This window comes from Rutidosis leptorrhynchoides, chromosome 2, assembly GCF_046630445.1.
Source record: "Rutidosis leptorrhynchoides isolate AG116_Rl617_1_P2 chromosome 2, CSIRO_AGI_Rlap_v1, whole genome shotgun sequence".
Classification (NCBI taxonomy): Eukaryota; Viridiplantae; Streptophyta; class Magnoliopsida; order Asterales; family Asteraceae; genus Rutidosis; species Rutidosis leptorrhynchoides.
The window spans coordinates 408,301,388-408,314,989 of NC_092334.1; the positions used below are offsets into that span (position 1 = coordinate 408,301,388).

General features: G+C 34.3%; 1 protein-coding gene and 1 long non-coding RNA gene across 4 annotated transcripts; one reads left to right on the forward strand and one right to left on the reverse strand.

Annotated features, from left to right (window-relative positions):
- Window positions 1-481: 481 nt before the first annotated feature.
- Window positions 482-10,313, reverse strand: LOC139892276 (uncharacterized). Of its 3 annotated transcripts, XR_011774021.1 has the most exons (11): window positions 10,074-10,313; window positions 8,441-8,508; window positions 7,902-8,117; window positions 7,711-7,752; window positions 7,548-7,607; window positions 6,972-7,302; window positions 6,826-6,872; window positions 6,459-6,577; window positions 5,965-6,326; window positions 5,433-5,608; window positions 482-679 (listed from the first exon to the last, which is right to left on the reverse strand). It is a non-coding gene; the product is annotated as an uncharacterized lncRNA (long non-coding RNA). The 3 variants fall into 3 exon arrangements; XR_011774020.1 differs by lacking the exon at window positions 482-679 and having other exon boundaries at window positions 5,250-5,608; window positions 7,902-8,003; XR_011774019.1 differs by lacking the exon at window positions 482-679 and having other exon boundaries at window positions 5,250-5,608.
- Window positions 10,314-11,952: 1,639 nt separating this feature from the next.
- LOC139889135 (uncharacterized) lies at window positions 11,953-13,214 on the forward strand. The gene is made up of 2 exons (XM_071872101.1): window positions 11,953-12,704; window positions 12,767-13,214. Exons 1-2 carry the CDS (start codon window positions 11,953-11,955, stop codon window positions 13,212-13,214), a joined length of 1,200 nt encoding a protein of 399 aa, XP_071728202.1.
- Window positions 13,215-13,602: the final 388 nt, after the last annotated feature.

Sequence of the window (13,602 nt, forward strand, 5' to 3'; positions counted from 1 at the left end):
ACTCTAAACCCTAAACCCTAACCATATATCCTAAACCCTATACACTAAACCATAAACCCTAATATAAACCCTAAATCTTATACACTAAACCCTAACCCTAAACTCTATATCTATACTCTAAACCATAAAATGTATAAACAAAACCCTAAATCAAAGTATATTCAATACTTAGTTGTTAGTCTTGTGTGTTTGGATTACTAACTCTCGCGTTAAGTTCTTCACAGTCGTTAACAAAATATAAATGAAAAGGTCGGGTTATAAATGAAAAAGTCGGGTTGTTATATTACCTACCCGTTATTGGAAATTTCATCCCGAAATTTAGTCGTTGCCATCTTTGGGCGTTGCGTTTTGAAAACAGGTGATGATTTATTGAATTTGAATCAAATTTTTGTTTTTTTATTTATTCGTTAGTATATTATGCCATTATGGAACTTTAAAAATTGAATCCCTCATAAAACATTTGGTTTAATGTTGTTTGTTATAAACTACTATTATAATACGGAAAATTCATGTTCGATGTAATTGTGTATGCGGACATCAAGTATACAATGTATTTATCAGCCCGTTAACGCGAAGGCTTGATGAAATTAAGGTTATGATGACAACCCTGGTTGCTGCTTTAGGTGTAAATTGAAATACATAATGCTCTTGAATGTGTCTATCCCTTATGTTAATTAATCTGCGGAAAGGATAAAGTTGTATTAGTGTACATGTGTAATCAAAGAAAATAGTATTGAAGTTCGATCAAGAAGGCTTGGATTGTTAAAATACAATGCAAATTTGGAATAATATAGAATTTATATGGAAAAATATCTAGATATTAATATTTATAAGAAAATATCTAGATATTAATATGTAAAAGAAATATCTAGATATTTATATGTAGAAAAATCTAGATAATATAGATATTTGTAGGTGGGAAATATCTAGATATTTATCCATGGAAATATCTAGTGTGTAGAAACTTCCATGGACAAGTATAAATATGGGTGAGGAGTTTCATTTGTAAGTAAGGTGTGAAAGTTGTGAAAAGAGTGAGAGTTGTGAGGAAGTAAAAAGAGTGTGAGTTAGAGAAGAGAAAACTTATAAGTAAGTAATATTGTAATTGTATTTTGTATCAATAAAAGTGTTCTTTGTTAAGTTTCCTGGTTAAGCCTTTATTCGTGTTTAAGTTCTTAGTGCACTTGTGTTGTATCTATTATATGGTCGGCTCTGCCGCCTAAGTGATATATGGTCGGTTATACCGCCTGAATGATATATGGTCAACACTGTCGCCTAATTATTATTGTGCACTAAGGATTCATAAAATTAAAGGCTAACCAACGTCAAAGTGTTGGTGTAGTGAGTGTAGTATAATCTAGGTCCTCTGTAGTGGGTGTGTTGGGCTCGTCGAAGCTTCCAACAATTGGTATCAGAGCGGGTCGTTCGGGACCATTGCTAGTGGAGGTACTCATCGGTAAACGTTGGACGTTTACATTGTCTTGTTGACACCAAGGCCCTAAGGGAGATTCTGTCAGAGCACAGTTAGGAACTGTGAAAGCTCATTGGTCTGGGACCAAGCTTATTGGACGTTGGACGTCATGATGGCAGATCTTGCAAGTACGAGCAGTGAAATCAAGAGTCTCAATAACCACAACTATGGTTTTTGGCGGACCTGTATAGAATCCTACCTACAAGGACAGGATTTATGGGAAATAGTTGCTGACAGTGACACAACGCCTCCACCGAAAGAAAATGCCGAAGCCTTGAGAAAATGAAACATCAAGGCCGGGAAGGCATTATTTATATTGAAGACTACAATCGAGGAGGATCTATTGGAGCACATTCGTGACGAGAAAACACCAAAGGCCGCTTGGAAAACTTTTGAAAAATTATTTTCAAAGAAGAATGAAGCACGCCTCCAGCTCTTGAAAAATGAGCTCGCAGGTATCTCACAAGGAAGTCTATCCATTTCTCAGTATTTCACCAAGGTGAAATCTATTTGTCGTGAGATATCTCAACTTGCTCCTGAAGAGAAAGTGAGTGATGCAAGGATGAAGAGAATTATCATCCATGGCTTAAGATCCGAGTATAATGGATTTATAGCCGCTGTGAGAGGATGACCTACTCAACCATCATTAATAGAGTTGGAGAATTTATTGGCTAATCAAGAGGCATTAGCCAAGCAGATGAATGAAGTAACCATAAAAGACGGAGAAAATGCACTCTTCACCAATAAGAAGAAAGCAACATCTCGAAGACAAGACGCGATGAAAGAAAGTAAAACATATGGGTGGAAGGCTCACCCAAAATCAAAAGGCAATGCTTCAGGGGGAGCTCAACAAGGAAGAAGAGATCATCGCCAAAAATACGGGGAAAATGATAAGAGAAAGAATGGTGAATGCTTCAATTGTGGCAAGAAGAGTCATTTTGCTCGAGATTGTAGATTCCCCAGAAGGCGAACTTTCGAAGGAAATGTGGCCGCCGCAAGAGATGAGAAGAAAGAGGTCACATTCGAAGCATCCATTAATGAGGAAACTTGGGATGCAAAAGCAGGACTCTCTGTTGAAGCTGACATAGATGATCAAGTTCTTACAACAACTTTAAAGTCAAAAATAAACTACAAAGATGATTGGATCATCGATTATGGGTGCTCAAATCATATGACCAACGATGGGACGAAGCTGCAAGAAATGGAGGATTACAAAGGAAAGAGAGTCGTGTTGACAGCCAACAATTCAAGGTTGTCTATTTCTCACATTGGAAAAACAATAATTCCAAATGAAGGCGGCTCTCATAAGCTCCAACTCGAGAAGGTGTATCTTGTCCCTGGCCTAAAGAAGAATTTACTATCAGTACCGCAATTGACAGCAGAAGGGAATTATGTGATCTTTAGACCAGAAGATGTGTCCGTATTCAAGAGAGTAAAGGTGGTTGGCAATCCAATTATGCATGGAAGAAGAATAGAATCGGTCTATGTATTATCTGCTGAAACAGCTTATGTGGATAAGACTCGAAAGAATGAGACGGCTGATCTGTGGCATGAACATCTTGGGCATGTGGACTACAACAAGTTAAAGGAGATGATGGTGAAACACATAGTAAATGGGCTTCCTCAAATTGATATCCGAACAGATACAATATGTGCTGGATGTCAATTTGGAAAAGCTCACCAATTGCCATTCAAGGAGTCACATCATCAGTCCAAGACACCACTAGAGCTCATACACTCAGACGTCTTTGGACCAGTGAAACAAACATCACTTGGAGGAATGAAGTATATGGTGACATTCATTGATGACTTCTCAAGGTATGTGTGGGTTTACTTCATGAAGGAAAAGTCGGAGACTTTTCAGAAGTTTAAAGAGTTCAAGAAGAAGATAGAAAGTGAGCTCAATAATAAGATTAGGTGCTTACGCACAGATAATGGAGGAGAATATTTATCGACTGAGTTCAATATGTATCTTGAGAAGCACAAGATCAGAAGGCAATTAACTTGCCCTAATACTCCACAACAGAATGGAGTGGCAGAACGTAAGAATCGTCATCTTGCTGAAACTTGTCGAAGTATGCTTCATGGTAAGAATGTACCAGGAATATTTTGGGCCGAATGTATGAGGACGGCTTCATACGTGATTAACAGACTCCCACAAACAAAGTTGGGATATATTTCACCATATGAAAGATTATGGAAGATCAAGCCAACCGTCAATCATCTCAAGGTTTTTGGATGTGTATGCTACGTCTTCGTGCCAGATCATCTCCGAAGCAAATTTGATAAGAAAGCAATTCGATGCATTTTTGTCGGTTATGATGAATCAAGAAAAGGATGGAGATGTTGTGATCCAAATACTGGAAAGTGTCATACTTCAAGAAATGTGGTATTTGATGAAGTTTCTTCATGGTGGTCACCTCAAAAGATAGAGCTTCCAGAATCTCATGGATTAGAAGAAGGTCCTTAAAGGGGAGATCAAGTTGGTGCCAACAAAGACAGATGAACAAGTTGCAGATATATTCACCAAGAGCCTAAGTAAACTAAAGTTTACAAAATTCAGAGAAGCACTTGGAATGGTCTGCAAATCATCGTTAGAAGAAAATTTACATTGAGAGGGAGTGTTAAAATACAATGCAAATTTGAAATAATATGGAATTTGTATGGAAAAATATCTAGATATTAATATGTATAAGAAAATATCTAGATATTAATATGTAAAAGAAATATCTAGATATTTATATGTAGAAAAATCTAGATAATATAGATATTTGTAGGTGAGAAATATCTAGATATTTATCCATGAAAATATCTAATGTGTAGAAACTTCCATAGACAAGTATAAATATGGGTGAGGAGTTTCATTTGTAATTAAGATGTGAAAGTTGTGAAAAGAGTGAGAGTTGTGAGGAAGTAAGAAGAGTGTGAGTTAGAGAAGAGAAAACTTCTAAGTAAGTAATATTGTAATTGTATTTTGTATCAATAAAGGTGTTATTTGTTAAGTTTCCCGGTTAAGCCTTTATTCGTGTTTAAGTTTGCACTTGTGTTGTATCTATTATATAGTCGGCTCTGTCGCCTAAGTGATATATGGTCGATTATACCGCCTGAATGATATATGGTTGACAGTGTCGCCTAATTATTATTGTGCACTAAGGATTCATAAAATTAAAGGCTAACCAACGTCAAAGTGTTGGTGTAGTAAGTGTAGTATAATCTAGGTCCTCTGTAGTGGGTGTGTTGGGCTCGTCGAAGCTTTCAACATGGATATAAGGAAAATAGTATTACGTTAGATGAAAACCAAAGAAGTAGTCGTCTTAGACTTCTTAGTTTTACAGGTTCAAGAAGCCTTGGATGTAAGGAAAAGTTTTCTGAGGTTCATGCTAGGTAACTCACCCAAAATGGAATTAGAATCATGACCAGGAAACAGAAAAGTATTGTCAGATACTAAGGCAATGATAATAGTCCCACAAGAATTATGAATTATTACAACCCACTTGTAAAACTTTATGAAACATATATAGCATCATATTTTTCAACAATGCATTAACTTCACCATTTCCAGATACTGTGAGATGCTTATAAGAAGATATGTAAGTTTATAACTGTAAGTTAAGTAAATCATTTTGATAATACTTATACAATATGCATAACCTTATCAAATCTCGTGTTACCAATCCAGTTATACAGGCACATTTAGATTATTAGATATATACATGCTACTTTCAACTTACCTATATGTACTTCATTGAATCAGATTCACCCTAATTTCTTCTCTGTTCTCATTCAAAAATTAAATTAACACATAAGAAAGGATATACTAAATTTGTAAACATCAAATTTAGCAAAACTTAATTGAATGAGAAACCCAATTAAATTCAAGATTTTAAATATGAACATCAGATGGAGATATAAACGATGTAACATATCGAATTTACTTAACCTAGAAACATAAATTTGGTACCTGTTTGCATAACTTGAATCGTATAAAAGTAATCAGAATCATCGATCACTTTTGCAATTGGATTTACTTCATTGATGGAGTTTAGTTTTGATGATTTTTAGCTGACCCACTGAACGGTTTGATGGCAGAAGATTTTTTCTCATTCATAAACAACTTGCAAAATTGAAATATTCAACCTACAACATTCAAGATATCATCATAAAAGTAGAATCAGATCAGCAAACTTTTCAGTTAACGAAAAATAAAACTAACAATGCATAAAAGATACAAAAGGTTGCTATATTAATTTGGTGCAGTAGTAGGGTTTACAAATAATTGGAACATTGTGCTGTTGTTGTAGGGATTATATAGACAACAAAAGGTGGATATGTATATCATCCTCTTTGTTTTACCCCTTGTGCCCACCGCCTTATAGGTCCAATGCTTTGTATGCATCCGATATAGTTTGTTTATAATATTATTACTAATAATTATTACATATAATATCGCTATATTATATGTTAATTAATTGAGAACAAATGTGTATTATTACTTATAGAAAATGGCTCTCTTTCGACCCGATCTCTTGTATAATCGTATGAGTTGAATTGGAAGAAATTGCTTGGGAAATTTTCTGAAGGTATACTCTCTTATGTTGCTATCAACCCAAATCGGAACGACTTAGGATGGTGTATTGTCTGTAGCTATTTGTTATAGTCTTCACACTCTATAGTGTTCTCTAATAGTATCAGGTGGTTGGTTTGTACTTGCATAATAATCAGGAGGATGCAACAGTAGCTTATAGGCACATTAGTTTTGAAATTCCGTGCAATCCATGTCTGATGAACCTTTACTTCTAATTCTTAATTGACATCGTTTGGTTTCAGGTCAGCTATGGACAGTGGTTGTGCCATCCTGGGTTACTCAAATAAACAAAACTTGTTAATAGCACAAATAGCTTTATATTGTTCAATAGTTGTTGCAACCTGAGGTGGTTGTTTAGCATACAGGAAAAAAAACAGAATACAGATAAGATGATATTCAGACCTGTACGTTTATTAACAATTTGTAATAAATCTTTAGCCGCTCATCAAACCAAAACGTAGCCAAACAGTAACTGCATACACGGTTACGGTCACCGAGATCTGAATAACAATTAGTTACACCTATAATGAACAGTACGAAAACCATCAGTAACCTAAATACATAGTATACCATAAATAAAAACCAAAAATTAATTAACTTTGCATAACATTACATATAGCTAATCTTTTCCAGCAAAAACTTTCATAACTACACAAAACTCTCATCAATAAAATACATTACTAAACTCACACAAACAACAGTTCCAAAACTAAAGTATTATATTATACAATTAGTAAAAACTAAACTAAATAATCATAAACATACTAACCATGAAAAACAGACTGATATAATCGCAGCCACCTCTCAAATCATGACCTTCAAAAAAAATTATTAAAATCTGAGTATCATAAAATTAAGTGCAACAGCAATATGTAGATTATACTCAGAAATAGTATAAGCACATAAAAGCATTACCAGTCGCTGAAGTGTCAGCATTAGTACGAATAGTTGAAACAGGACAAACATCAACAGTTGATTCTTAAAGAACGGACGATCCAGAAGCAGATTCAGGTACAACAGCAGAAACAACCAGAAATGTAGGATCAAACACAACCCCATTCGAACGGTACAAACAACATTGAAAGTATTGTCACTAACATTATCATTTAGGACAGGTGCAGAAACAACAGAACCATTTAAATGATTACCACGTTGCAAGAAATACCTACGGGATATCTGACGCGATGGAACCAATGGGAATATCCTACCCACTGGAACATTAGATGGGTCATCAGGAACACTCCCACTGCAATTACCTCTACGTTGTCATTTTCGTTTCGACATTATATAAAGCAACTCTAATAGACAACATCATAACATATACAACAGCAAAATCAAACACATTTAAAAAATTTACCACCAAAATCAACCACATTTTATAAACAAACAACCACCAAGCAACAACGATAGAACCAAAAACAAACAAAAAAAAAAAAAAATTAAAAAGCAAGATAACAAAATACAAAAAATAAGCTAAAACTAATAGAATACCTTTTTAACCTCCAAAAACACAACGAAAGGGGATAGCCAATAGGCCAGCTTGAGGAAAACCTATAACACCACCATCAACAATCAATATAAACAAAGCTAAATTACCCCAAAAAAGGGAAAAAAGATTAACAAACCTAAAATATAACACAACCGAGCATCTTACCACCTTACTCAGCAATAAAGTAACACAATCAACAACTTCTAACTGCAAAAAAAAAAAAAAAAAAACAACAAAATGGCCAACCATTAAAAAACCTACAACAACATCATCAAAAATCAACCATAAATATGCGTAACTATAAAAAAAAAAATGAGCACATTAAACCTCAAATTAATAACAATCGAATAACCTACCACATTTTTGTGAACCCCAATTTCATCTAGTGAAACGCTTCGATGGACATGAATCAGAGCTGCAACTTCTTAATCTTTGTATTTCGCCATGAATCATCACCGCTTATAACATTATCGGTATGAATATGAGAACGTAGAACCCTAAATTTAATGTAGGGCTGTATAGAGGCGAACGTAATATGTAATTTGGTAGAAGCGTTTACTGTTTGCATCATGCTAAACATAATAAGGGTAATAAGGGAAGATTAGTGGTTACATTGTAGTTATTGCATAATGAACAAACAACAGTATGGTCAATTTGACAACATATTTTACACATTTTGACTACCTTGGTTACTAAATGAACAAAAAGAAGACTACCTTATTTTCTAAATGAGGAAAAGTCAGACTGGTCATTTTAACTACCCTATTAGCTAAATGACTACCTTAATATATCTTTGCTTTTACATAATTGGCAACAAATAATGTAACTATATGAAAGAAATGCTACTAAATACATGTTTTTTGAATGAATATTAAAGAAGGTGTTGCACTGCTACCTCATCATCCATGAGAATAAGTGATAAATGATGAAACTCCTTTTCCCTTCCAAAAAGCTTTCCAATGCCTACAACATAGGACCTTAACTTTAATTGTCAGATCAACTTTACTTCTATATGCGATAAAAACAATTGTTATGACCATCAATTGTAAGAAATTATGCATTATAAAGTTTTATATTAGTAATAGAAACATAAAAGTAAGGGTGTGTTTGTTTGCTTCTGAATGGGATCATTCAGCACTGAACACTGAATCGGTCAGTGTTAAGTGTGTTTGATGTCTGCCTCTGAATGTAAGAGTGGTACTGAACGAGCACTGAATGGTTCCCCTCCTAGAGTATCTCTAAATGGTTCAGTGGTACACTTTTCCACCAAATACCCTTTTATTTCTTATTTGCTTTGCCATATTCACTTCACAAAATCTTCCAACGATTAATTTTTCTTCACAAGGTAATTCTTCTTCATCATCTTTTTCTCCTTTTTATCTACCATTTTCTGCTTCATCCTGTTTTTCCCCCTTCATATCTCTAAATACCTTTTTCTTCTTCATCCTCTTTTTTCCACCAATTAATTTCCCCTGAATATCTTCCTATAAGCACCTCTCTGATTACAAGCAAAGATATGGCCTTAAAGGTTTCAACTTGATTCAAAAGTGGTCCCCAAATGGAAAAACCCTTGTGCAAAAATCAAAATCTGAAATACCCAGATGATATATTTTTGTTGTGGGTATGATGGTAGATTATATATTTGTTTGATCTGTTCATCAATGTCTTGTTGTGATTTTGACGATTTCATATGATGAAAAAGAAATATTGGGCAGAAAACTATTTTGGATCTTATTTTGAAAGGATATATATATATTGTTCATTGATGTTTATTAATTACGGAGTACTAGTTTTTCTTTTTTTTTACTAGTTAATAATGAAACTATTTGTTTATTAATTACGGAGTACTAAAATGAAACTAGATTTGTTTATTTAGATCTAAATCAAATCGAAGGTTAAAATGGTAATTCTACGTCATTCAGAATGTTGGTTCAGAACTCTTCGCAAACGGTGAATTTTCATTCAGAAGCATATTTGTTCAGAGCTTCTGAACCATTCAGAACTCAGAACCATTCAGCGCTAAATCATTCAGTTTTATCAAACGCACCATAACTATAATACATTATATTAATTGATGATGCTTATTAAAAATTCCAAAAATCAACACATATAGTAATATATATTTAGCTTGGACGAATATAGCTTAGACAAATGTAAGTGGTTGTAATTTTATATATAATTTGTTGTGGTCTTCTTTATAAATGAAAAATATCATCTCTAGTCTTAAAGTTTTTATTGAAGCTTTAGATAGTAAATCGAGTTGAATACAACTTGTCTAATTTGTCAATTAGTAGAAGATGGAAAACAGCCTTGTACTCTTTCAACTTCCCATCGCACGAAATTCTTCTTTAGTTAGATAGATCCTTCAAATAAGTTTCACAATTTAAAAACCCTAATCGTTGCAAATACAGTTCACATAAGTATCATTGTTAAATCGAAGATGACATGCAATTGAATACCTAAATTAACACAGTAGATATCAGATTCGTTAAACATGTAAATCGAAACAAATAATAAAAAATACTAACCCGTGATTTGCAAATGACGATTATTCAACAGCAGATATTAATCCAACAAATCTACATATACACTATCTTAGATACTGATTTCTGCGATTGATTGGTGAAGCTTCCGACTGGATAAGCTCTGTCTAATTTCAGAGGATAATAGGTTTTGGGGTTTAATTTATTAGGTAACTCTCAATGTCAACGAAACCCTTGATTTTGTAAACAAAGCTCCCCTGTTTTTTTCCCACTTGATTTAGGGTATCTCAGGGATGGAGTGTTTAGGGATGGAGTGTATATGTAAAATTGATTTATTAGTTACAAATTGATTTATTAGTTACAAGCTGATGATTAAGGACGGTTGGATAACGGGTATTATAATTTAATTTTCTAATTTAATGGTAATTAAGGGGGTTTTGAAAATAATTACACACGAAATCACGAATATTTATATCTCTGCCTCAAGTGAGGCTTGAACCCACAACCTCTTGGTTGAAGGGTTCTTCTCATATCGCCAGGTCAAGGGACCTTTGGCTTTTGTGTAACTTATTTGTTGTTTGGTTAGCTATTGAATAGAACAAAAGGGAGAGTTGTAGGACGGTTATATCAAACCTCGATCGTCACTCTTTTTCCTTAACGTTTTAGATTCACCTGCGTAGTCGATTGTAGCGAACTTGTTCATTCAATATACAATTGATAACATTTGCAAAATTTACAGGGGCGGTTTAATTCCTTTGCTCATAACTCAATACTATAAGTTCCAAAAGTTGTCCATCAATCTTGCAACAAATTACTTGCGCAATTGACCCATTAAATTAAACTTAAACTTATAGTATAAAAAGAATATCATAAATATACACAAACAATTGTTACGATTTTACACATAACAAATTCAATAGAAGGTAAAAGGGAAGGTTTTTTCCAGTCCAGGCTACTCGGGAGGACGAGTAATCCGACGTCATACTCTATAATATACGCAGCTCAACAAGATTACTCTCTGGCTGTTTTCAACCCATCTCTGACCACCACTAAATATTCGCCATATATAGGATTCGAACCTAAGACCTCTTGCAAGGAACTCAGGGCCCCAACTACTGGGCTATCTAGTGATGGTTACATAACTAATTCAATCTTTTAACAAATTGGACAAATATCATAGCATATAACATATCAAATAAGAACGATCACCTTTTTGATTGAAAACTTCAACGAATCCCCAATTGAATTTTGACGAGGGAGTGATGGATTGAATCGTGACGGTTTTATGTATTACTACGTATTTGTTAATATGGTTAGTATTTGAATCGACAGTTAAATATTTTGATACGCGTATACGGTTATAATATTAACGGGGCAATTTAGTCAATTTGTAAGATTAGTATGTGAGAGACATTCTTATAGAGGTCTCAATGGTGACAGAGTTTCTTCCAGGACTAACCAACCATTCAGCGCCACATCAGCACCTCCATCCCACTTCCTTTCCAGGACTAAACCAGAACTAAACACTTTCAACAGTGACACTCCTGTTAAAATGTTACAATAAAGTAATGCAAAATGATGTGGATACTTATGCCCTTGTTCTATAATTGGTTTGTTAGCCAACTTTTATGTATTTTATTTGGTTTGCTTTTGTGATTTAGTTGTTAACTTGCTTCACATCCGTTGTTTTAGTTGGTAACTTTGATCATTATGTTTCTACTTTAATCTTGTATTTAAACGAGGGTTGTAACCATTTGGAAATCAATCCAACACATTCTACTTTCACTTGTTCATTCTTTTAGTTTACTAAACTTACATTTTCAGCAAGATATCTAGTTGTTTTATGGTATCTAGAGCTTGGTTTTAAAATTAATCTTTGTGTGCAAATACTCAAAGTTACAAAGCTAAATTCTTGCTATCAAAAATGGAAGTTTCAAATGTAAACAACGGTGGTATGATCAACGGTATGGAAAGACTTGTAGGCAACAACTACAAGTATTGGAAGATGTGTATGGAAGCTTATCTCCAAGGTCAAGACCTATGGGAACTTGTGGCCGGAAGTGATGCCATAATTCTCGTAGAAACTCTTGAGCAAGGCGAGTCACGAAGAAAATGGAAGATCAAGTGTGGGAAGGCTCTCTTTGCATTGAGGACATCAATTAGCAAAGAGTTCATAGAACACGTTCGTGATCTTAACTCGCCAAAGGAGGTTTGGGATACTCTTGAGAAACTCTTTAGCAAGAAGAATACCGCACGATTGCAATTCTTGGAAAATGAGTTAGCAATCTCAAGACAAGAAGGTATGTCAGTTTCTGAATATTTTTTACGGGTCAAAAATCTTTGTTCTGAAATTTCAGAGATTGATACAAACGAGAAAATCAGTGAATCTCGGCTGCAAAGATATTTAATTCGCGGTTTGAAGAAAGAGTACGTTCTGTACATAACCTCTATTCAGAGGTGGGCTACTCAACCTTCGGTTGAAGAATTAGAAAATTTACTCTCTAATCAAGAAGCTTTGGCCAAGCAAATGGCTAAAGGATTTGAAAATGATGCGGTATTGTTTTCAAAAGGGAAGAACTTTAAGAAAGGTTCTTCTAGCAAAGAAAAAGAAGAAGAGCAAACAGTTACAAAAGTAACTATGAGAAGAAACCTCCCACATGTTACAAGTGCGGGAAGGTTGGTCACATCAAGAGATATTGTCGTTCTAAAGTCACAAAAACAAACATGGCTTGTTCAAGCAACGATGATGATGAAGTCAAATGGGAGCAATGTTTTACCGTTGATACGGTTGTTAAGAAGAATCAATGGATTGTTGATTCAGGTTGCTCTCATCATGTGACCGGTGATGGAACTCTTCTTCATGACGTTAGAGATCACAATCAAAATCGAGTTGTAATCACGGCTGACAACTCAACTCATCTGGTTAAAATGGAAGGTAATGCTATTATTGATGTTAGTAATAATACTTTTACTTTGGAAGATGTTTATCTTGTTCCTAAATTGACCAAGAATCTAATTTCGGTACCTCAAATTACCGAATCTGGAAAACATGTTCTTTTTGGTCCAACGGATGTGAAAGTCCTTGAGAATGTCAAGGAGATTGTGGGTGATGTTCTTTTCACGGGAGAAAAGAAAGGTTCTTTGTTTGTGTTGTCCGCAGGTGAGGCTTGTAAAGACCCATCCTAATCTATCCGGACGAATACATTACATTTGGTTATATCGCGAGGTATTTGACCTCTATATGATACATTTTACAAACATTGCATTCGTTTTTTAAAAAGACAAACTTTCATTACATCGAAAGTTGACGGCATGCATACTATTCCATAATATATCCAACTATAATTGACTTAATAATAATCTTGATGAACTCAACGACTCGAATGCAACGTCTTTTGAAATATGTCATGAATGACTCCAAGTAATATCTCTAAAATGAGCAAATGCACAGCGAAAGATTTCTTTCATACCTGAGAATAAACATGCTTTAAAGTGTCAACCAAAAAGGTTAGTGAGTTCATTAGTTTATCATAATTAATCATTTCCATAATTTTAATAGACCACAAGATTTTCA